The sequence below is a fragment of the Meriones unguiculatus genome, chromosome 5 (assembly GCF_030254825.1).
Source record: "Meriones unguiculatus strain TT.TT164.6M chromosome 5, Bangor_MerUng_6.1, whole genome shotgun sequence".
NCBI classification, from domain to species: domain Eukaryota; kingdom Metazoa; phylum Chordata; class Mammalia; order Rodentia; family Muridae; genus Meriones; species Meriones unguiculatus.
In genome coordinates this window covers 127,177,569-127,199,744 of record NC_083353.1, presented here as the reverse complement: position 1 = coordinate 127,199,744, position 22,176 = coordinate 127,177,569, and the positions used below count along the sequence as shown (strand labels likewise).

General features: G+C 39.5%; 1 protein-coding gene across 5 annotated transcripts in view; it reads left to right on the top strand.

Annotated features, from left to right (window-relative positions):
* The window catches only part of LOC110564253 (solute carrier organic anion transporter family member 1A4-like), a 44,942-nt gene that overhangs the window by 15,611 nt on the left and 7,155 nt on the right, over positions 1–22,176 (top strand). For 4 of the 5 annotated variants that reach the window (XM_021661621.2, XM_021661622.2, XM_060384393.1 and 1 more), the window contains 8 exons: positions 1,292–1,398; positions 7,043–7,189; positions 12,447–12,545; positions 13,602–13,823; positions 15,783–15,947; positions 17,022–17,217; positions 18,272–18,437; positions 20,260–20,432. In XM_021661621.2, the coding sequence (XP_021517296.1) occupies positions 1,292–1,398; positions 7,043–7,189; positions 12,447–12,545; positions 13,602–13,823; positions 15,783–15,947; positions 17,022–17,217; positions 18,272–18,437; positions 20,260–20,432 (1,275 nt within the window). The remainder of the gene's footprint in view (positions 1–1,291; positions 1,399–7,042; positions 7,190–12,446; positions 12,546–13,601; positions 13,824–15,782; positions 15,948–17,021; positions 17,218–18,271; positions 18,438–20,259; positions 20,433–22,176) is intronic. The other variant, XM_060384394.1, reaches the window with a different exon arrangement.

Genomic DNA, 22,176 nt, shown 5'->3' with positions numbered 1-22,176 from the left:
ATTGTGGTGTTTTCCCACCTTCTGCCAAATCTGATAATTGTTTGAAGCTGACCTATCCTCATGGGATCATGAGTAGAGAGATATGGGCACTTGTCCACACTTCATAGCCACCTCTGTTGGAAAGTCTGGGCAATTTCTCTAAGGAAAAGTTATTCTGATTTCTGTGATATCATGTGCCGTAGGAATCAGAATGCTGGCAATTGTTGATCCCTACCAATGCAGAGTTCAGCAGCCTGTGTTTTCTTCTGACTGTCTCTCATTTAAAACAGTCTTAGAAATAAATCCACCATACTCTCCAAATGAGAGACTTAGTTGAACACATTTTCCTCTGTGTTTTCACTCTCTCATTTTCCTTCTAGCACAAGCTGATTCTGGGTGATTTGCTCTAGTTAACGACCACAGTTTATTGGCACTCTTGGTCCCATGACACTGTGTTGTCAGTTGATGGACTCTGTCACCTTTTCTTACAGTGTGTGGATTTTTTTTTAATGTTGGAGCTAATGAGCACATGGAAGAATGGTTGTTTGAAATCTCAGGAAGGGAGAATAAGGCCACAGCACAGAGAACCCAGCACAAGTGTTTTGTTTTGTGCTGTTTGTGTCTCTCTCAAGCTTTTATCTCCTTAATTCTATTTTATTGACACTCCTCTTTTTCTTTCTTTTGTTCTTTATCTCACACAAAGTATTCCTAGGAAGTAGTTATTTAGAAAGCACAGAGAGTTGATATTCAACAATCCTAAAGCTATTTCACCTACATGTAGAGACTTGAGAGCTAGCTCTAAAGAAGAGGCACATTTTTGGTGATTATCAAGTTCTTTTGATGATATTGAATACTGACTTTTACTCATTTGTTTTTTATTTTGTTTTTTGTTTGTTTGTTTTTGTGTTTTGTGGCAGGTTCTCATGAAGCCCAGGCTGCCTTCAAACTTGCTGCATAGCTGAGGCTGACCTGGAGCTTCTAGTTCTAGTTGTACCTGTGTGTGTTCATGCATCCCTGCGTGCGCGCACGCGCGTGTGTGTGTAGATCAGAGAGCTACTTTATGGAGTCCTTCCTCTTCTTCCACCTTCGCGTGGGTTTCAGGGATTGAACTCAAGCCATCAGGCTTATGCAGCAAGTGCTTGACCTGCTGAGTCATCTCGCTGGCCTCACCAGCGATGAGAGCGACCGCTGTGGAAACATGTCTTTACTGGCTCTGGATGCTGTGTCTTCAGGGAAGCAGGGGTCACTAATCTGCAGATGGTCTCCTTGCACTCATTTCCTCACAGTAAAAATGTTTCCTGTGTCCACACAGATACCAATATGAAACAACGATTTTACCTGCAAGCAACTTGTCCTCAGACAGCTTCCTGTGTTTGGAAAACAGAACCCAGACCTTAAAGCCAACGCAAGACCCAGCAGGTTGACTAGTGCTTCTTATGGCTTTCTGGTCAGAGACTCAGCCACAGAATACTCCTTTATGAAAGGCTTTGAATATGTCACTGTGTCTAGTAGACCTATAAGACAAATGAACAAAATTTATTTCCTTCTTCAGGGAAGGGAGTTGTCTAAGAACCTAGAATACTCTCCCTCATGAGTTTGAATATATTTATTAAGTCTCATTTGTTTCCTAAAACGGGTATTTGAAAGTATAAACCAAAGACATCTACCCCAGTGTCAAAGGCTGACTTTGACACACAGGGTTAAGACAGAGGCTGGATATAGCTCAGTCAAAAGAAGCCAAAAAGTTAATAGCTCCTGTTTGTGACTGGCGAAGTGTCCTAAACTCTTTTTCTGTCACAGCCAGAGCTGGTAACTTCTGCCTCTTCTCATCACTGGAGACAGGAAAACACTCTTTAATCCTTTAACAGCCAGAGTTGGTAGCTCTGTCAGCTGTTTTTGCTGTTTGGTGGGAGAGAAATTCAAAGAGAAAGGAAAAGGGGCAGAGCCAGAAACTGATGGCTTCTAGTGTAGGCTGCCAATAGAGAAAGAAAAAAAAAAAGGGGGTGGGGTGGGGGGAGACACACATTCACAGGTGCACACTTGGTGGATGAAGCAAAGCAGGCTCCAACTCTTTATTTATTTATTTATTTATTTATTTATTTATTTATTTGTCCTTGAGCTTGCATTCTTCCTCAGACAAAGGTCTCTACCTAAGAAGAAAAATTACCTCACAGCCATAAAAGCAATTGTCACAGAAACAGATAAAGTCATTACATGTCAGGATTATTGATTACTCCTGCCTAACCAAACATTTCTTATCTCTTCTTGCCACAAGTTAGTGTAACTTCAAAGCAATCCTTCTTCATGTCATGGGTTAACAAGACTTAAGGTTAGCATGGTTTAAACATTTATAACAAGATAATTGTTCATATGTTTTCATGTTTACAAGACTGTACCTGACTAAACATTCTTTAGCTATTTCTTAGCTTCATGAGTTCATTGTAAGTTCAAAGTAATATTCTTATTTATCTTTTATTCCATAAGCTCATTATAAGTTCAAAGCAACAGTTTTCTATGCAACAGGTTAAAAAGGATTTATTTTTACCAAGAAACAGGTCACCTATCTTATGTCTTATTTTTTAAGTATTATATAGCTAATTACCAATTTTTTGTTTATAATAGAACCATCCATAACTAGTTCACGGCTTTCCTTATCAAGGTGCATACCAAGGCCTCTAACTTCATCTCTGGACCTAAAGTAAATGTTTTCCTAGATCATAAATTGGCCTCAAACCTGTTCTTCTTCCTAGTGGAATTTACGTGCATGTGGCATATAAAGGTTCATGGAACTCTAGCAGTATTTGTTATTCTTCAGGAGGGTTTAAAATTCCTTGATTTAAATCAGGAGTGCTACAAAATCACTATCAGGGATTATAAAATCAGTTCATCTAAATAGCATTATTTAATGACAGTACATGTTCATATTAATCTGTAGGAAATTTGCCTAACAGAGTGGCTAAATACCCAGAAAACAGTAAGCAGTGAGGGTCTCTGCCACGGACTGGCCCAGTCGGGCTCCCGGCATCCATGGGAGAACAAGGCTTTGGACAAGAAGACACAGATTCGGTGAATTGACAGACAGAGACCAGTGAGGCTTTGGAATCTGCTGCACTTTACTGAAATCAAGCTAGTATTTTTATAATGATTTCACAAAAGGCACGTTAAAGTTGGCATACTTCCCAGAACATTCAGACTTTTACCAAGAATACAAAGTTTACATTTTAACTCAAAAATGTAGTCAAACATAAAGCAGTGCCCACAAGAAATCTTGACCTAAAAACTTTTTATCAAAGCAAACAAAGAAAAAGAAACCTCAAATGTAGTTTCATTATTGCTAACCAGTGAAGAGGAAAGTCAGGAGCTAAGTCAGATGCCTGCCAAAGTCTAAACACACCTTTATCAACCATCCTCCCATATGTCCTGCTAAAGATTTATGATCTTCCCTAGGAACAAGACAATAAGGGGGCAAGCTCTAGCCAGCTGTACTTCTCATGCTATTTTTTCCTAAGAAAGAGCCTATTCTTATAATGCCTATTGATACTGAATCTGATTTATTAGTTTTCTTAAGCTTATTCTTTTTACATTTTATTTTTATTAAAGCGTTGAATAATTTACTAATGATAAATTTCTTTATAGAGTTAGTTGTGCTGTTTCAGGAGTCACAGAGAAAGATCAAAAAACTCATTAATCCAGCCCCACAACCGCAACTGAAAAAGCGTAGAAATCTCAGAACGCGTCTCTTTGCCAGGCGGGGGGGTCTGCCAGGGACCCCCAGAGGGCATAATCCCGAAGGACACGTCTCTTAGTCTGAGTAGCGCTGTCTATTGACATGCTACACCAGACGCTGGAGTGGGTGTGGCATCTCTTCACACCATGAGAGATAGATGAGGGACCCAGTAATGGCAAGCATGGAAAGGCAGATCGCAGCAAGAAGCAATCCTGAGACAAAATCCCTGGAGTCCATGCCTTAGCAGGGAAAAACCATCGAAGCCGTGCAAAAATAGTGGGCTGCCTCCAGGAAGCTCACTTGCTTGCCATAGCTTTTTCTACGTGGCCCGCAACCACCTTAGCACCATTGTAGAATTCATCTCACAGGCAAAAGAGAAAAGAAAAAGCTTAGAAGTCTGGATTCAGACACACTATGTGATTGGGTCTAGTTTGGTCTTCTATGGCTGTAATAAAATACTGACTAAAATCAGCTCAGGAAGGAAAGAGTTTATCTTGCTTACCAGTTATAGTCCACCATGAGGGAAACCAAGGCAGGGACCTTCAGATATAGACCAAAGCAGAGACCACTGAGGAATGCTGCATACTGGCTTGCTCAGCTACCTATATCATATAGCCTAGGCCTACCTGCCCAGGGTGTTATCACCCACAGTTGTCTGTGCCATCTCACATCAATTAGCCAAGAAGAAAATGCCTCATAGACATGCCCACAGGCCAATATGTTGGAGGCAATTCCTTAGTTGAGATTTCTTTTTTCTCAGGTATGTCTATATTTGTGTCAAATTGACAAAAGCCATCACAGTGATTATACAAATGTGAAATACAGCTAGAAAGATACTTCTCTGGATATGTGCTGTGCACCTGATACACCATGGCAAAACAATAGCCTCTATCACCATTTAGAATTCCTTCATTACCCAGGAATTTGCCTTTTAGTCTCCTTTCTCATCTTTAGCAAAGACATTACTTTGCATTTCAACCCCATAGTGGTGCTTACCTTACTTGCCATGAGCCCAGGCACTGTGGGACTGGCTCTCTTGCCCCTTCATATGCTGTATTACTTACTTTCACATCACTATGTTCAAAATTCCAGAGAATATCTCAAGGAAGAAAAGGTTTGTTTCCACTCACTGTCTTAGAGGGTTCATCCTCTGGTCACTTGGCCCCATGTTTATGGGCATAAAATCATGGTGTCAAGAGTGTTGGCTGAAGCTGTTCTTCACTTGGTGGGCAGGAAGAATAGAAAACAAGATACAGAAAGTGGTGAGATATAGCCTCTGTGGACATCCAGCGCTATGACCAACTTCCTCCAGTTAGGCCCACCTGCTACCTTCCAGTACATCTCAATACTATATGCATGTACTACTTACTTTTCTTTTACTTTGATAGAACACCATGGCCAAGGGAATTTATACAAGGAAGACTTTTTTTTTTTCCCTTTAATACAGTTCCTTGAACCCAAATACATGTTGTGACCCACAGATTAAGGACCACTGACCTAGAAGGATGAAAATCAATCATGGCAGGGAGGTATGGCAGTAAATGCAGGGATCTAGTAGCTCACATCTCAATTATAACCATAAAGCAGGGAGAGAGAAAGAGGGAGAGAGACAGAGAGAGACAGAGAGAGAGAGAACTGGAAGCGGGTTAGGCTTTAAACTCTTGAAGCCTGTCTCCAGTGACATTCTTCCTACACCTCCTGAAGTAGCACCACCAAGTGAAGACTTAGTATTTAATACTAGGTGCTCTAGGGTGCCTTTTCATTCAAACCACCACACAATTCATACTGAGGGCCTGGTTTGGTTCCAGCAGTGACATCAGGTTGCTCAAAGTCCAGTCCTGGGGAGTTGGGTGCCCTCTTCTGGCCATTTTCAGCACCTACACGTATGTGATACATGTATACTTATAAAAGTACATATGTTTTACATATATGTTTTAAAATCATGTATGTTAAATGACCCAACACATTTCCTGAACACAGCACAATCAACTCAGGCTATAACATCTCCATTTTATGCTGGATTCATGAAACAGAAATTGCAATGTTCTTCAAAGGTTGGAATGTCACTGCTCTTTAATCCGTGGAGATTAAATAAATTGAGAGTCAAAGAGCAGCCATGTCTGAGCCACAGAAACCTCATAAGCAGAGCAGTGTGAGACAGTGACCTCCCTGCTGGTTTTCTCTTCTCCCGATAGGACAGTGACCTCCAGGCTAATGCTATGCTCTCCTTAACTGACTTTCCAAAAGCCTCCCCCTGAGCTCCTTCCACCTCAGGACATAAAATAAGATATTTCCACATGCAGAGTCCCAGAAAAGCACTTGATTCTTTCAGTGTCTGGTACTTTCAGTTTTGCCTTAGAAGAGGGTTGAGAGTCTACCTGTGATCTCTCGACAGAAATCATCATGTTTATCAAAAACACAAAGTCTGAACAATTAGAGATGGAAATTTGATTTACTGAACTAGCAATGAATAAGTGTTAGACCTAATGGCCCTGTTATGTTTAGGACATTTTTGTACATCCCCTGACCAGTCCAAAGGAGAGGACACACTGTCTTTCACTTCCCTGAAAACAAGTCACAGCTTCCCTAGGGAGTGGCAGTTCATTTAGGTTAGGGTAAACTTGGGAGGTACATGCAAACCTTCACAGATTTCTCCTTTTGCCTTTCAATTCCCTTTGGCCTAGCTTTTCTTATCCCACTGATCACCTGCTTCTCCAAATACCACTGGAGTATTTAATTGATAGTACGTGATTAAATTTACAGAAAAAATATGTTTGCTATTTAGTTAAAGTCATTAGTTTCTATGATTGAGGCTATAAAGAATGCAAACAGCCATCAAACTTCTGTCTGTGTTGTATAAGTACAGCATGAATTGTCAGAGACACATATACATGTGTGTTTGTGTTTCCTTCCTTAAAGTTGTCAAGGAATGAGGCAGGGCACATATTAACTGAGTCTCCTGGTTGCTGAAAAAATGAGTCCCTGGGGGTGAGGGAAAGTCCTACTTTTTACTGTTTGTCTTTTTCTATGGTGTAAGTTCTTACAACCAGTGTGCCGTCGCTAACACTGAATAGGGAAAAGGTATCTATCTTTAGAGTCATCTCTCCCACACAAGTGGAAATGGACCCCAATATAGCACTTATACTCCATTTGTGAGTATTCTTTCAAAAACACAGTAGGGGTGACTCACTGATACACAGCCAGCATGGTAATGTAAGTCACTGGAAGGCCATCAAGAGGTTGTGACCTGAGAAAGACTTACAGAAAACTTTGAATTAACTGTCAGTAACACTTGACTTTCAAATACTCATGCAGTTTTCTCTTGTTTTAATGCAGAATGTGTGAAAGAAATTAAATCATTAATGTGGATATATGTAATGATAGGAAATATGATACGTGGAATTGGTGAAACTCCCATCATGCCCTTAGGTGTTTCCTACATAGAAGATTTTGCCAAATCTGAAAACTCTCCTTTATATATTGGTAAGTTTCAAAATCAGTAAGTTCTGGGAGGGTAGAAGTTGATTATTTATTTGGATGCTTTGGAGTTTCTGGAGGGTGAGCAGAATGCTACACATGAGAGATCATTAGATTGTTCAAAGAAGGAATATAATAGTAGCCCCAGACAAGCTACTTCTCACTGTTGGAGAGCCCTCTGATCTGCTGACCCTCTACTCCTCTGACGCCATACTAACTCTGTCATTAAGAGATTTCCCAATATTTCCTAGAAACATTCCTTACATTCAGTTATTTTTTTTTCTATTTTTCCTGCTTTCAGTTTCTCATTCTTTCATCTATTAGTTATTACAACTTCATAACTGTCCATTTCGTGTCTGCAGTGTTTTAAAATATAGTTTTACTCTTTTTTTACTCTCTCATTTTTATGTATGTGTGTGTGTGTGTACTTGCATGCCAGGGTAGTGGTCAGAAAACGGCTTTTGCGAGTTGGCGTGGGGATTGAAATGGAGTCTTTGGACCATGTTTGGTGGACAAATGCCTTTACCTGCGGAGTCATCTGCCTGGACCTATAGTGTTTTGTCTTGTCATGTTCACGAAACATTTTTACAAAGTAGGCTTTATCAAACACTGGTTTAATCATAACTTCTCTGTTGGACCTTTCTGGTAAGGTTGAAGTCTGGCATTACCAGTTAGCCCCTGAGCTCAGTGCCAAAATGACAGATTTCCTTCTTCAGTTGGGTTCCTTCCTCTCTACCTGACATGGGAAATCCCAGATCTTCTAAAGAGAGTCACATAGCCCTCAGGAAAAACTACAGGCCCAACTCTTTCCTGTTAAGAAACCTGTTTAGTTTGCACTTGGGGATTCCTATGCTAATAAGATGTCTTGGTGTCTTGGCCTTCAACCAATGACCTTTGGTTGTGCCTGGATTTTCTTCATAGGATAAATAAATGCTGTGTTCTCCCTCTTATGATAGGGCTGTGTGATTGCATATAAATGAAGTCTCCTTGGCATCCCTAGCCCCAGTAGATCAAATGCATTCACCTCCCAAGACCCCTTCCACTGCCCAAGGTTTATAATGTTCCTGATTCATGAAATAAACACTATCACTCTGTTCCTCCACCATGACCACCTGAGACTCATTATTTATTCTGAGGCAGGATGGGCTCTCCTCCTCCCTGAAGAATTTACCACTGAACAATTGGGGCTTGGCTGATGGCCAAACAGCCATAGATAGCTGTCTTGGTCACCTGAAGAGGAGACAAGCCACTGACGGCCAACAAAGCAGCAGCCAGACCTGTGTTCCCACTATGAACTGACAAGGCATGGTCCCACATCCTCTGCTGTCAGCACAGCAGTTTAACTGAAGGGCTGTAACAGGAACACCCAAGTTTCCTCTGCTGTCTGGTACCAGCAATCTTATTGAAAAGAGCTAATGGTAACACTCTGTGAAAAACTCTTTTCCACTCCACTGTGAGATAGGGATCCTCGAGGGAGCCTTGAGCACAGGCCTCACTGAGCACTCTAGCTGCTCTTGAGAGAAAAAGGAAATTAATCAAGATGAGAAAGAACACCAAAATAACATTTAAAGAGCGATAGAGAAGAAGAAGTGTTGTTATGAGGACTCATTCTTTCCATGGAAGGAAGTTTCAAGAGTGGAGCTTTGCTGAAGATGCATTATAAGAAATTCATTATACAAAATTAACTCAAAAAAATCAGTAGCTCTCCTGTATACCCAAGACAAAAGGACTGAGAAAGAAATCAGGGAAACAACACCCTTCACAATAGCCACTAATAACATAAAGCACCTTGGGGTGACTCTAAACAAGCAGGTGAAAGAACTGTTTGAAAGAAAAACTTCAAGTCTCTGAAGAAAGAAATTGAAGAAGATATCAGAAGATGGAAAGATCTCCCGTGCTCATGGATCAGTAGGATTAACATAGTGAAAATGGCCATTCTGCCTAAAGCAATCTACAGATTCAATGCAATTCCCCTCAAAATACCAACACAATTCTTTACAGACCTTGAAAGAAAAATTATCAACTTCATATGGAGAAACAAAACACCCAGAATTTCCAAAACAATCCTGTACAACAACAGAGCACCTGGAGGTATCTCCATCCCTGATCTCAAGCTGTATTACAGAGCAATAGTAACAAAAACTGCATGGTATTGGCATAGAAACAGAATGGTGGATCAATGGAACCGAATAGAAGACCCAGAAATAAACCTACACACCTATGAATACTTGATTTTAGACAAAGAAGCCAAAACAATTCAAAGGAAAAAGACAGTATCTTCAATAAATGGTGCTGGTCTAACTGGATGTCTACATGCAGAAAAATGAAAACAGATCCATACTTATCACCCTGTACAAAACTAAAGTTCAAGTGGATCAAAGACCTCAACATAAAACCAGACATACTAAATCAGTTAGAAGAAAAAGTGGGGAAGAGCCTTGAACTCATTGGCACAGGAGACAACTTCCTAAACAGAACACCAACAGCACAGGCTCATCAACAACAATCGATAAATGGACCTCATGAAACTGAAAAACTTCTGTAAAGCAAAGAACACAGTCGTTATAACAAAACGACAGCCTGCAGCCTGGAAAAGGATCTTCACCAACCCTATATATGACACAGGGCTAATATCCAGTATAGATAAAGAACTAAAAAAAAAAAAAAAGAACTAAAGAAGTTAGAAAGCAATAAATCAAGCAATCCAATTTAAAAAAATGGGGTTCAGAGCTAAACAGAGAATTATCTGTAGAGGAATATAGAATGGTATAGAAACACCTAAAGAGATGCTCAACATCCTTAGCCATCAGAGAGATGCAAATCAAAATGACCCTGAGATTTCCCATTAGAATGGCTAAGATCAAAAACAACACATGCTGGAGAGATTATGGAGAATTGGGAACCCCCCTCCACTGCTGGTGGGAATGTAAACTTGTACATTTTGGAAATCAATCTGGCGCTTTCTCAGGCAATTAGGAATAGTTCTTCCTCAAGATCCAGCTATACCACTCCTAGGCTTTGTATATCCAAAAGATGCTCAAGTAAACAGCAAGGACATTTGCTCAGCCACATGTAGCAGCTTTATTCTTATAGCCAGAACCTGGAAACAACCCACATGTTCATCAACTGAGGAATGGATACAGAAATTGTGGTATTTTTACACAATGGAATACTACTCAGCAATTAAAAACAAGGAAATCATGAAATTTTCAGGCAAATGGTGGGATGTAGAAAAGATCATCCTGAGTGAGGTATCCCAGGAGCAGAAAGACACACACAGTATATACTCACTAATAAGTGGGTACTAGACCTATAATATAGGATAATCATACTAAAATCTGTACACCTAAAGAAGTTAAGCAAGAAAGAGGACCCGGGGTAAAATGATCAATCCTCACTTAAATGGATGGACATTGGAAGTAGGAGAAAACAAGTAACAGAACAGGAGCCTACCACAGAGGGCTTCTGAAAGACTCTACCTAGCAATGTATCAAAGCAGATACTGAGACTCATAACCAAACCTTTGGCAGAGTGCAGGCAATCATATGAAAGAAGGGGAAGTTAGTATGACCTGGAGAAGACAGGAGCTCCACAAGGACCAAATATATCAGGGCACAAGGGTCTTCTATGAGACTGTTCTCCAACCAAGGACCATGTATGGATATAGCCTAGAACCCCTGCTCACATGTACCCTGTGGTAGCTCAGCATCCAAGTGGGTTTCCCTAGTAAGAGGAATAGGGACTATTTGTGACATGAACTCAATGGCTGGCTATTTGACCTCCCCCTTTACCTCCAGAGGGAGGGGCAGCCTTGGTGTACCACAGAGGAGGACATTGTAGCCAGTCCTGAAGATACCTGAAAAGCTAGGGTCAGATGAAAGGGGAGGAGGACCTCCACTAGCAGTGGACTTGGAAAGGGGCAGGGAGAAGATGAGGGAGGGAGGGTGGGATTGGGAGGAAGAGGGAGGGAGCTACAGCTGGAATACAAAGTAAATAACCTGTGATTAATATAAAAAATAAAAATTATTTAAAAAAAGAAAGAAATTCATTACAATATAGATGCATTTAGAAACTGTGCTAGTGTCCTTTCTGTTGCTGTGAGAAAATGCAACCTTGGAGTGAAAGGGGTTCTTTTGGCTTACAATTCCATCACAATAAAGTCACAGCAGGAGCCTGAAACAGCTTGACACATGCACAAGAGCAGAGAGAGTGAATGTATGCATGCTATGTCTTTGTTTCCGTGGTTGTGCTCAGCTGTTTCTCCACTCTTACACAGTTCAGGACTCCCTGCCTAGGGAATGGTGCTACCCACAGTAGGCTCAGTCTTCTCACTTTAATTAACTTAATTAAGACAATCTTCTACTGACATGTCCACAGGTAAACTCAATGTAGACAGTACACTAGTATGACTATACTTCCAGGTAATTCTTTTTAAAGAAATTGTAAAGTTGACAATTAAAGCTACTTAAGCATCACAGAGACACTCTGAAAACATAAACATGGCTATGGACGCATCAAAGGACCTTGCTCACATCTTAGCTTTGATGGGACTGCCTGTGATAGCATATCCTTTGCCTTTAACTCAGCATAAAAGAGAATTTGGAGGATGCAGTTAAGTAATGAAGCTTCTGTGTCAGTCAACTATCACTTCAATGTACACCTGAGATAATGATTTATAAGTAGAAAAGATTCTTTTGGCTGACAGCTTTGGGATTTCAGTCTATGTTACTAGACTATGTGGTTTGCACTCATAAGGCAGCTCATTATGGGGGAAGGATGGATGGAGTAAAACCAATCCATATATAATTGGAAGCAAATATAATAAGGAAGGAGCCATGATTCTTCTCTAGATGACCTGCATTGGAAGAGTTCCATCAGACTCCAGGAGGTGCCCCCTAGGGAAACAAATCTATAACACATGTTTGTCTGGGGGCACTCAATATTGAAGCAATTGGAGATTCTTTTTCAATATTTATAGAAACCAACACATGTACAGGAAACATATATGTATATGTAACATATATGTACATGTAACATAGATAACAAACTTAATTTTTTATACGTTGAATGTGTAAAAATAAACATGGTAGTGTAATGTGTAGCTCAGTGTTAGAGCTCTTGCCTAGCCTATTGCATTTAATACCCAGCTCTGAAAAGGAAGAAAAATAAATCTAAAATTAAAATTAATTCAACCTCAAGGCTTTTTTTTTCCAAGAAAATTCTTTGTGTGGTTATGTAACTTCCTGTCTTTATTTACTTCCAGGGATTTTACAAACAGGAATGGTCATTGGCCCTTTGGTTGGCCTTTTGTTGGGATCCTTCTGTGCAAGGATTTATGTAGACATTGGGTCTGTGAATACAGGTAACACAGTGTATTTCATTTATATAGTCCAATGCCTAGAGTGTAGGAGAATGCTCAGGAATGTTATACCATTGCCTCTTTAAGTCCTCAGTTAGGCAAATTGTCACATTAAAGACAGTAGACCTTAGGTGAAAAGAGGTAAGGATAAAATGCCACCTTAAGTTTGAAAATCCACAATTCTTCAGCCACTTTTCAGCCACATGTTTGGCTTCAAAAAATTACTCACATAGGCTTTTCTAAATGAGGTAGTCACAGGGGATTATGAAACAGATCTTTCTGTTATTTGGTAAGTACAGATTTGCAAAGGTTTTACAAGACAGACAGAAATATTTATTTACCTAAAAATGTATCATCAAATACTGCTTAATTAAAATAATTTTCTTAATAAATACACAAAACAAAAAATAATTGCATGCCATATATTTTATTTTATTATCTTTGTGTGTATGTGTGTGTGTGTGTGTGTGTGTGTGTGCACTGTGTGTGTGTGCACAGTGTGTGTGGTAGCTGCTGAGATCAAAAGAGGATGTAACAGCTCCTAAATCAGAGTTACAGGAAGTTGTGAGTTTTCTATGTGGGTGCTGGGAAGAGAAGTCAGAAGCTTGGCAAGAGCAACTCTTGGCCACTGAACTGTCTCTCCAGCATCCTTCCTCACCTACTGTGATATTTTCAGACAGGAATACATCAGGTTAAAGCTATTTACTTAAATATGTCTCAAATCTTATTTCTGTCTTTTAAAATGTAGTTTTAACTATTATGCCATGTAGCACTCCAGAGCCTTCTTCTTTAAGTTTAACTTCACTCAATTTATCAACCTCAGACACTTTTTCTAAATGTCTGAATTAGCCCAGTGGGATGGTAGCTGCCACTATTTAAAAAGCAGAGGCAAAATATGACCAGTTCAAGGCCCCAATAAGAACAATAACAAATGGGTGAATAGTTAACAAATAATATACAAATTTTATGCTTATATGAATTTATGAATCCTAATAATTTTCTACAGTTTACACAGGAAAGAATGGTGCAAGCTAACACAATATCTGTGTTTCTTTACAGATGACCTGACCATCACTCCCACTGATACACGCTGGGTTGGGGCTTGGTGGATAGGCGTTTTGATCTGCGCAGGAGTGAATATCCTGACCAGCATCCCGTTTTTCTTTTTTCCAAAAACACTCCCAAAGGAAGGACTAGAGGATAATGGGGATGAGACTAAAAACAACAAAGTTGAGAAATACAGAGAAAAATCCAAAGAGGAAACCCGTGGAATCATTAAAGGCAAACAGGAAATTTTTCAACTCTATTTGTTCAGATGGGTCTGCATTCAGTGGGCACTTGGGGGCTGTGCTGTGTTAAGATAGTTTGTCACTAGTCTTCCCTACTCAGATGTGATAAATGTCTTCCACAGTTAGGACTTGAAAACAACTGACATAATTTGGAACCTGACTTACCTTTAAATTAAGCTATGGAAAATTCAAGTCAATTGAAAACTCGATGGACAAATATATTTACCCATCTGTTTGAAAAGCCTATTTTAGAGGAAATATTAGTTCACATTAAAAACATGAATAATCAGAAATTCAAGCTAAACATAAAGGTAGACAAAAACCTGTTTCATACCAAAAAAATGTTAGTTTAGCTGTGAGCATCCTTGAAGTAAAGGCTGGGAGAGAAAACATGATAATTGATATAATCCTACATTTGAAAGTGTGTGATGGTTTACAGGAGAATTGTTCCCTTAGAACAACTGTTTTAAAATAAGCAGGAAGGTTATAAACCTATGATGCAGAGTAGCGATGGCTCTGTGAGAAGCTAAGGTGGAACAGTGGAGTGTTCAAGAATGCACATTTTTAAAACATAAATATTGTTGGACAATTGTGTGTGCTGAGACCTGTGCAGTATTCTCAAGAGATTAGAGTTAGTGCATGAGGGGAGTGGCTAGGGCTCTGGATTTCTTAACCTGCATAGTTGGAAGATGGTCAGGGGCCATTGATTTCCTGTCAGAAGAGGGTATTGATATGTGTTTCTGTGCTGTTCTGGCACAGAATTCTGTAGTGAGCCCTTTATTGATGACATCGCTATTTCCTCCATCACTCATAGCCCCAACACTATGTGACTGAATAGTCACACATCGGCATCGAACACACACACTGGAAACAAGTGCAGGGGCTTGAACATTCTTAGAATCATGGTCATGTTAGTGATTCTCCTGAATGGGTCAATCCCTACTGTTCTGTGCAGCTTTGTGGTCTGCCGGATCAACCTAATTTCAAAACTAGGAAAGAGCTGAGCAGAGAATAAGACATACAGAATATAACTGTGAGCTGTGGAGACACACTTAGGACAGGGATGTCAGCAAACATGGGTGAGTTCAAAAGCTCCTGGAAATTCTGGTTGTAACCATCTCACTTATAAAGATGGATTTTACCACTGGAGTCCATATTTTTAATCAAACTATTCTGCCTTTACTTACAAATGTTTTCTTCTTGATGCTTTTCTCTCAAATAAACTCTAGGCAGTTCATTAAGGATCGTATAAAATTAGAAAATCAAGACGGTAGACATTAAGACAAGGCAAAAGACTATTATGTGTAAATTTTATCCAAATTACCATCAGTGAGATCCAACCCATTTTCTAGAAACAGGCTCCAACATTGACTCTCAGTTTCTAGAACAGGGAAAGCTTTGGTTAAGTCAGTTGCAAGGTGCTTGGTATACACCCAGTAAGCATTCCTTACAGTGAGACCTTCATGTTGAGCCGTTTAAACTTAATCACTAGGTTCTTCTCAGGCATGTCCTGCTGTGAAGTGCTGGCGAGATCTGAGGTTGTCTGGGCTGCAGCAGGATTCCTGGAGCCTTCCTAAGCTTTTAGCTTATCCGTTCTTGCGTAAAGAAGTGATAGCATCACAGTCTGAACCCAAATGTCATCAAAGCTAGTCTTTGCAGATGCCAGAGAACAGGCTAGTCACTCTGTAGTGAAAGGGTGTCGCCAGAGACACCCTACCATCTCCTCATAGTTTTGCTTGCTGGTACGATAGGGTTCTGGTTCCTACATAGCCAGTTGTGCCACCAACGTCCAGAAGTGATTTAAACATTAATATAGAACTTATAGCCCCAAAGGGGTAAACAGTTATCAAATGTATTTGTGTCGCTGCACTGCATCTGTAAGATTTTAGAATACTGGATACAAAATGTACGGCCAAGTTAGCTTGGTGGTCTCTACATTCTCTTGTTTCAGATTTCTTGCCGTTCATGAAGAGCCTGTCCTGCAACCTGATTTACATGCTTTTCGTCTTTGTAAGTGTGCTCCAGGTCAATGCATTTATTAACACATTTACCTTCATGCCTAAATACCTGGAACAGCAATATGGAAAATCAACTGCAGAGATAGTCTTTCTCATAGGTATGTAATTTCACTATTTATTTAGTAGCACTTCCCCCATCCAGAAGGACATGAAAAACAGTATCCCCAAGAGCATGATAAAGAATAAGATAATATGACTAGGAGATTAAAATGAAATTGAAATCTGTTAGGATATTCTTGTAAATTTCTTTCCAGTCTCCAGGGAAATCATGGAAGGATAGGAAAAGAATAGGGTAGTTTTCTCTCCAATAAGAATGAAAATCATCATACTTGAGGAAATCTTAGGAGAAGCTCGTGTGTTAGTTCATAGAGGAGTGCAGAGCTGACTCCCTGGTGTTCCGTATGGCGCTCCCAGGTTTCACTTCCAAGCTTCAATTCTTGCTCTCCTCATTACTGATAAATCAGTTGCTTGGTCTCCTGGTGGTCTGGAGAGCCTGTATAGCCATCGTCTGCTGTTCGTGCTAGCACACCACACCCAGTTTTTCTACCCCACTTGGGAATTCATTTTTCTCTTGAAAACTGAGGATCATGGCCAGAATCCATATTATCTAGAGTTTTCTGAAAATCCAGATGCCAGTCCTGACCCTCAGGTGCATAATATTAAATGCCAAGGCGTGGATGGTTTAAAACTTCTAAGCCTGGTCCTCTCATTGTGTGGATACAATGAGAGGATTTTCTCTTTCTTTTCCTTTTTCTTTTCCTTTGATTTTTGGCTGGAGAAAGAGAGTGAGCTAGGAAGAATGTGGGCAAAATCAACAATGGACAAAATGTTCTATGCTTGATAAGTAGGGATTCAGCAAGGACCTTCCATATCATCTGGGGCTGAGCCAAATTCCCAGTAAACAGGGTGGAAGGCAATATATGAAATATCTAAGATAGACATATACTATGTGTGTGATGCTTATAAAATCTCTGTAATATGCTGCAAATGATTAAATAAATGCTGACTGTCTTTTAAAACTGACTTTATGGGGGCATTTAGAAACCTCGTTATACGTAATGTGATCACTGTAATTAGAACTAAATAGTTTCTTAACTAAGATGAATGAGATAAATTGATAACATGTTTTTTTCTGCTGTCTTTTATAAATACTATTTTACTTGCATTTTTAGGTCTTTATGACTTACCTCCAATATGCCTTGGGTATTTACTTGGTGGCTTGATTATGAAGAAGTTCAAGATTACTGTCAAGAAAGCTGCACTCATAGCATTCTGCCTATGTTTCTTTGAGTACCTTCTATTTTTCTGTAGCTTTCTGATGACCTGTGATAATTTCCCAGTCGCTGGCTTAACTACTTTTTATGAAGGGTATGTTGCTTCCTAATGAAGATCATAACATATTAACCATTGTTAGTCCATTTTCTCCAAGGATTAAACATGACCAGATCATTTTATTATGACTTAATGGCAGTGATCCATGCTTATCTTGTATTTTCTTCTATGCATCAGTCATATACCAGTCAACATAAGTTGTAGGATTATTAAAGAGCTCTTCAGACTTCCAGTGAGTAAATTTATGATTGCACATGCATATGGGTGGTTGCCTTGGTGGTACCCTAGTCTGCTTTAAAGTGTAATAAAGGAAAATAACCTAGATCTTTGTAGCCTACATTATCCATGTGTTTTATACTCCAATAAACAGCAAGACTTCAAGGGTTTCTATAATAATTGAATCTAATACATGGTAAGTCAATTTATGTCTATATTTATATATGTCATTGGTATGCTTATATCTGATGTAATCTGTGGTCTTAGATTTGCATTTCAATTGTTGTTCGTCATATTCTGTACTAGCATAGGAAATTTAAAACAGTTTAAAGGCACAATTACATAATCAACTAACCACTAAAATGAAATAAAGCATACACGTGGGCTTCAAAGGACTGAGGAGAGGATTCAGCGGGAAAGTGCTTGCTGAGCAGGCAGGAGGTCCTGCGTTCAGTTCCCCAGATATTTAAGCATCTTTGTCTTATAAATGGAAAATGCAGATTTTGTTCAAGCCAGTACTCCTTCATTATTTCCATCATGCAGATCAATGAGTGATTAGCGCCCCTCAAATCAGTTCTGATATCACAGTATTTCCTTACAGAGTAGACACTTAATGTTTCTGTTTGAAGTAATTGAAAGAAGCAGTCATGCAGCCACTGGAGTAAATAACTAGTGTGTCAAAAAACATAGAATAGAAACTACACTTGATATTTGGATGATTTCTGTTCTGGAGAAGAAGATGAAACATTTCTACCTCTTTCCTCTCTCCCTCTGTGTTGTGTGCATGTGAATGCATGCTTGGTGAGATGAAGAGAAGAAAATAAAGTGCTTGGGTGAGTTTAATATCTGTACCATTATTTTTAAATCATTTCAGAGTTCAGCAGCCTCTTGATGTGGAGAATGATGTCCTCGCTGACTGCAATACAAGGTGTAGCTGCTTAACGAAAACATGGGATCCGGTGTGTGGAGACAATGGCCTAGCGTACATGTCTGCCTGCCTTGCAGGCTGTGAGAAGTCTGTCGGAACGGGAATCAACATGGTAAACATCCTTTCAGTGTCTGGGCTGATGTGTGTGTACTGTGTTAACATGTGCTGTGACCTAAGCCTACAGCTACTGAAAAGCAAAATTAGTCATGCTTAAAATAGGTTAATATTTGTGAACAACTCCATTTAATCCGTATAATCATACTTGATGGTACAATTTCTAGAGCTTGTGTAAACCTTGATAGAGTCTGAGCATTATTCTGTCATTTCAAAGCAGTTATCATTCAAGTGATCTGAGTACTCTATATCTGGACGGGATGGAGAGAGAGCGCAGCTGTAAAGAGCACCTGCTGCACCCACATGGGGAAACTCACAGCTCCAGCTGCAGGATGCCTGACACTCTCCCCTGCTTTCCCCGACACCCTCATGCACCTGTTCGTGTACACACGGATACAGAACATACACATAAATCAACATTAATGTTGAAATTGTAAATTACTCTGGACAGAACCTGACCTTTGTTGTAATAGGGCTTCATGAAGCCATGGCTGGCCTCAAACTTGCCCTATAGTTGAAGTGGACAGAAAACTACTTGCCTTTTATTATCACAAGCTTTGTTTATTTATGTACTACTTACTTAGTGTATGTATGTGTGTTTTTGTGTGCATGCGTGCAGGTGCTTGTGCATACAGAGGACCAAAGACAACCTCAGCTGTTGACTCTCAGGCACCATGTACTTAGTGCTTCTGAGACAGGATCCCACTGGCCTGGAATTTGCTGGTCCTCTTAGGCTGCCTGGCAAGAGGGCCCCAGGGAGTCACCTGTGTCCACTACACAGCACCAGTGTTGAAAGCACATGCTCTGTGCATGCATTGTTCACATATGTGCAGGGCATGAGAACTCAGGTCCTCATGCTTGTGCAGAACTTACTGACTGTTCCATCTCCCCAGCCGTCATCATGACAGTTTAGCAAGATGCCAAGAGTCAAGCATGTACCCTTCCCTTAAGCATATTATAATACTTTGAGTTGGTTGACAATCATTTTTACTCTTAATCAGACCCAGAAGCATGATATTTCAAAAAAAGTATTGAATTTATTGTTTAAATAATCTTTTTTCTTGGGGACATGACTTTGTGTGTTAGTAAGCACCTAATTATTCCATCAACATTCTGAAGTATATTTTGTTTTAGTACTTAGTACTAGGTAAATACAAAGCAAAGCATTTTTCTTTTTTTTTTTTTTAAATTACATGTAGGCTAGAAAGTTGGCTCCTTGGTTAAAGGCATTTGCCACCAAGCCTTACCACAAATTATATCCTGGGACCAACATGGTAGAAAGCAAGAACTAACTTCCATAACATATTCCCTGATTTCTACATGTATGCTATGACACAAATAAGTCCACACATAGACATATGCATGAACATGCATGCATACATACAAACATACACACACAAACATATGCACACTTATTTTAAAAAAACAACCAAACAAGCAAATAAATATAAATAAATAAAATAAAGTATGCATTAAGGATAACTGAATTTTTACTCTGTGTATTAAAGAAAAAAATACCATTTTTAAAAACTCATCCCTTTATATTTTATGATAGGATTCTGAAATACCAAAAGAGATGTGGAAATAAAAGAGAAAAATATCTGCCATTTTATTTACTTAGTATTACTTATTTTATGGTGTTTGTGCTCAAACTTGGGTCCTCATTCGAACTAGATGAGTGCTCTTCCTCTGAGTAATACCATTGGCCCCAGCACTCTCCATTTTGATCCAACTGCCTTTGTAGGAAATATTGAAGGTTTAGGCCCAGTAATTTTTCTTCATTAAATAAGATGCTGGGTTTTTGTTTGTTTGTTTGACAGGTGTTTCACAACTGCAGCTGCATTCGCTCGTCTGGAAACTCATCTGCAGTCCTCGGGCTGTGTAAGAAGGGCCGTGACTGTGATAACAGGCTGCAGTACTTTTTAATCATGTCAGTAATTGGCTGTTTCATCTTCTCACTAGGAACTATACCTGGGTACATGGTTCTTCTGAGGTAATAAGTAACTCCTTCATTTAGCTTTCTCTCTTTCCTTCTTCATAGCGTGTGAATATGCCAGTATATGATGGATGTGTGTTGGGGAGCCGGTTCCTGTGCCACTAAAATCACAGGGATGTCAGAATACAATGTTGGGAATCAGCTCTCTTCCTTCATGTTGTTTTAAAGCAGGGTCTCTCTTTTCATTCCTGCTGCTGTGCTACTGTGTACGCCAGCCTACCTCAGGGTCCCAAGCAATTCTTTTTCCTGTTTAACTGTGAGAATGGTGAATTGGGCATTATTATTATTATTATTATTATTATTATTATTATTACTGTTATTTTTACATATGTCCCTGGGTCCTGGGAATTCACCTCACAGTATCAACATTTCCTTTATTTACTGAGACAATCCACATAAGTCATTTAGGTATTTTTGGTCATTTATTATTTTCCTTTTCCCAATGAAGGCCCTTGAAGTAATTTTTCCTCAATGCTCTAAGATACCTTTATCAAGACTCTTATACTAAGCAATGCTAAATTTAACAATAATTTAAAGTTTGATGGAATTTTTCTTCCTGCCTTGTCCTATTTTCTCCCCTTATTAAGTCTCAACAAATTGGTGTTTGTTTGTTTGTTTGTTTTATTTTTGTTTTTTGTGTTTGCAAATGGAGAGTATTTGCCTAGCACTCATTTCCTATGTGTCAGCTAACCAACAGGCAGAGTGTGAAACTGTGTAAAGAGACAAGGCTCTCTTGACATCCAGAGCTCAATCTCTCTTTAACATAAAACAATACCAAAATGCAGTAACATATGCTCTCAGACAAGGAGGTATGTGAATACAACAATAAATGCTCAACTCTAACATAAAGTGAAAAAGTTACAGAGTCATTTCAAAGCATTTTATTATTAGCAGGTGTACTTTCCAGTCCATCAAAAGCCACACACACCAGCAATGGATAGAAACTCAATGCCCCACCCCCTTTCTTTTCACATTGGAATTCAGAAGCAAAGTTACATTAGCCATGATGTGTGATTCATAACACTTTTTATAGACTGGATCACGGTTCTCACTTCTCCCTTCCTTCACCTATGATTTTCATTTTTTGTTTGTTTTTGTTTTCTGTTTTTGTTTTGTTTTGCTTTGCTTTTTGCCCATGTTCCTTTTCTACCTCAAACCCTTTCGCCTTCTCTGCCTTTTACAAGTCCCTTTCCCCTTTCCTTCTCATTCACTCCCTCATCGTCTCCCTTCACACTTCTCTACTCTTTCTGCTCTCTTCTCTTCTCACCTACACTTCCCTCCTCCTCCCTTTCCTTCCTCCCAACTTTATTCTATTCCTCTGATTCTACATATTTCCTTATTTAGTGGAATAGACTACATATATGTCCTTATGTATTCATTTTCCATTGTAAGATCTTATATTCCTATATTCCCACAAATAGAGATGTAGTTAGTGTATGCCTTGTTTTAGTTCACAGGTTCATGGACAGATAAAGACACCAAGCATTGCTAGTTCTTAAGCCTTATTTTTGTAAGTGAGGGAAAATTGGCTGTGACATCTATCACTCCATCACCTGCCAGGCAGATTCAGCTGACATGGCTAAGTGGTGTCTCCTTTCTCCCTCACTACTTCGGTGACTGAGTTTCAAAGCTCAGTTGATAAGGATGACTTTTCCTCATAGATAAGAATGCCCATCGTGAAGGGCATATGAGCAGCTGAACTCCCCTGTTAGAACCTCCAAACACACCCTGTGGAGGTGCT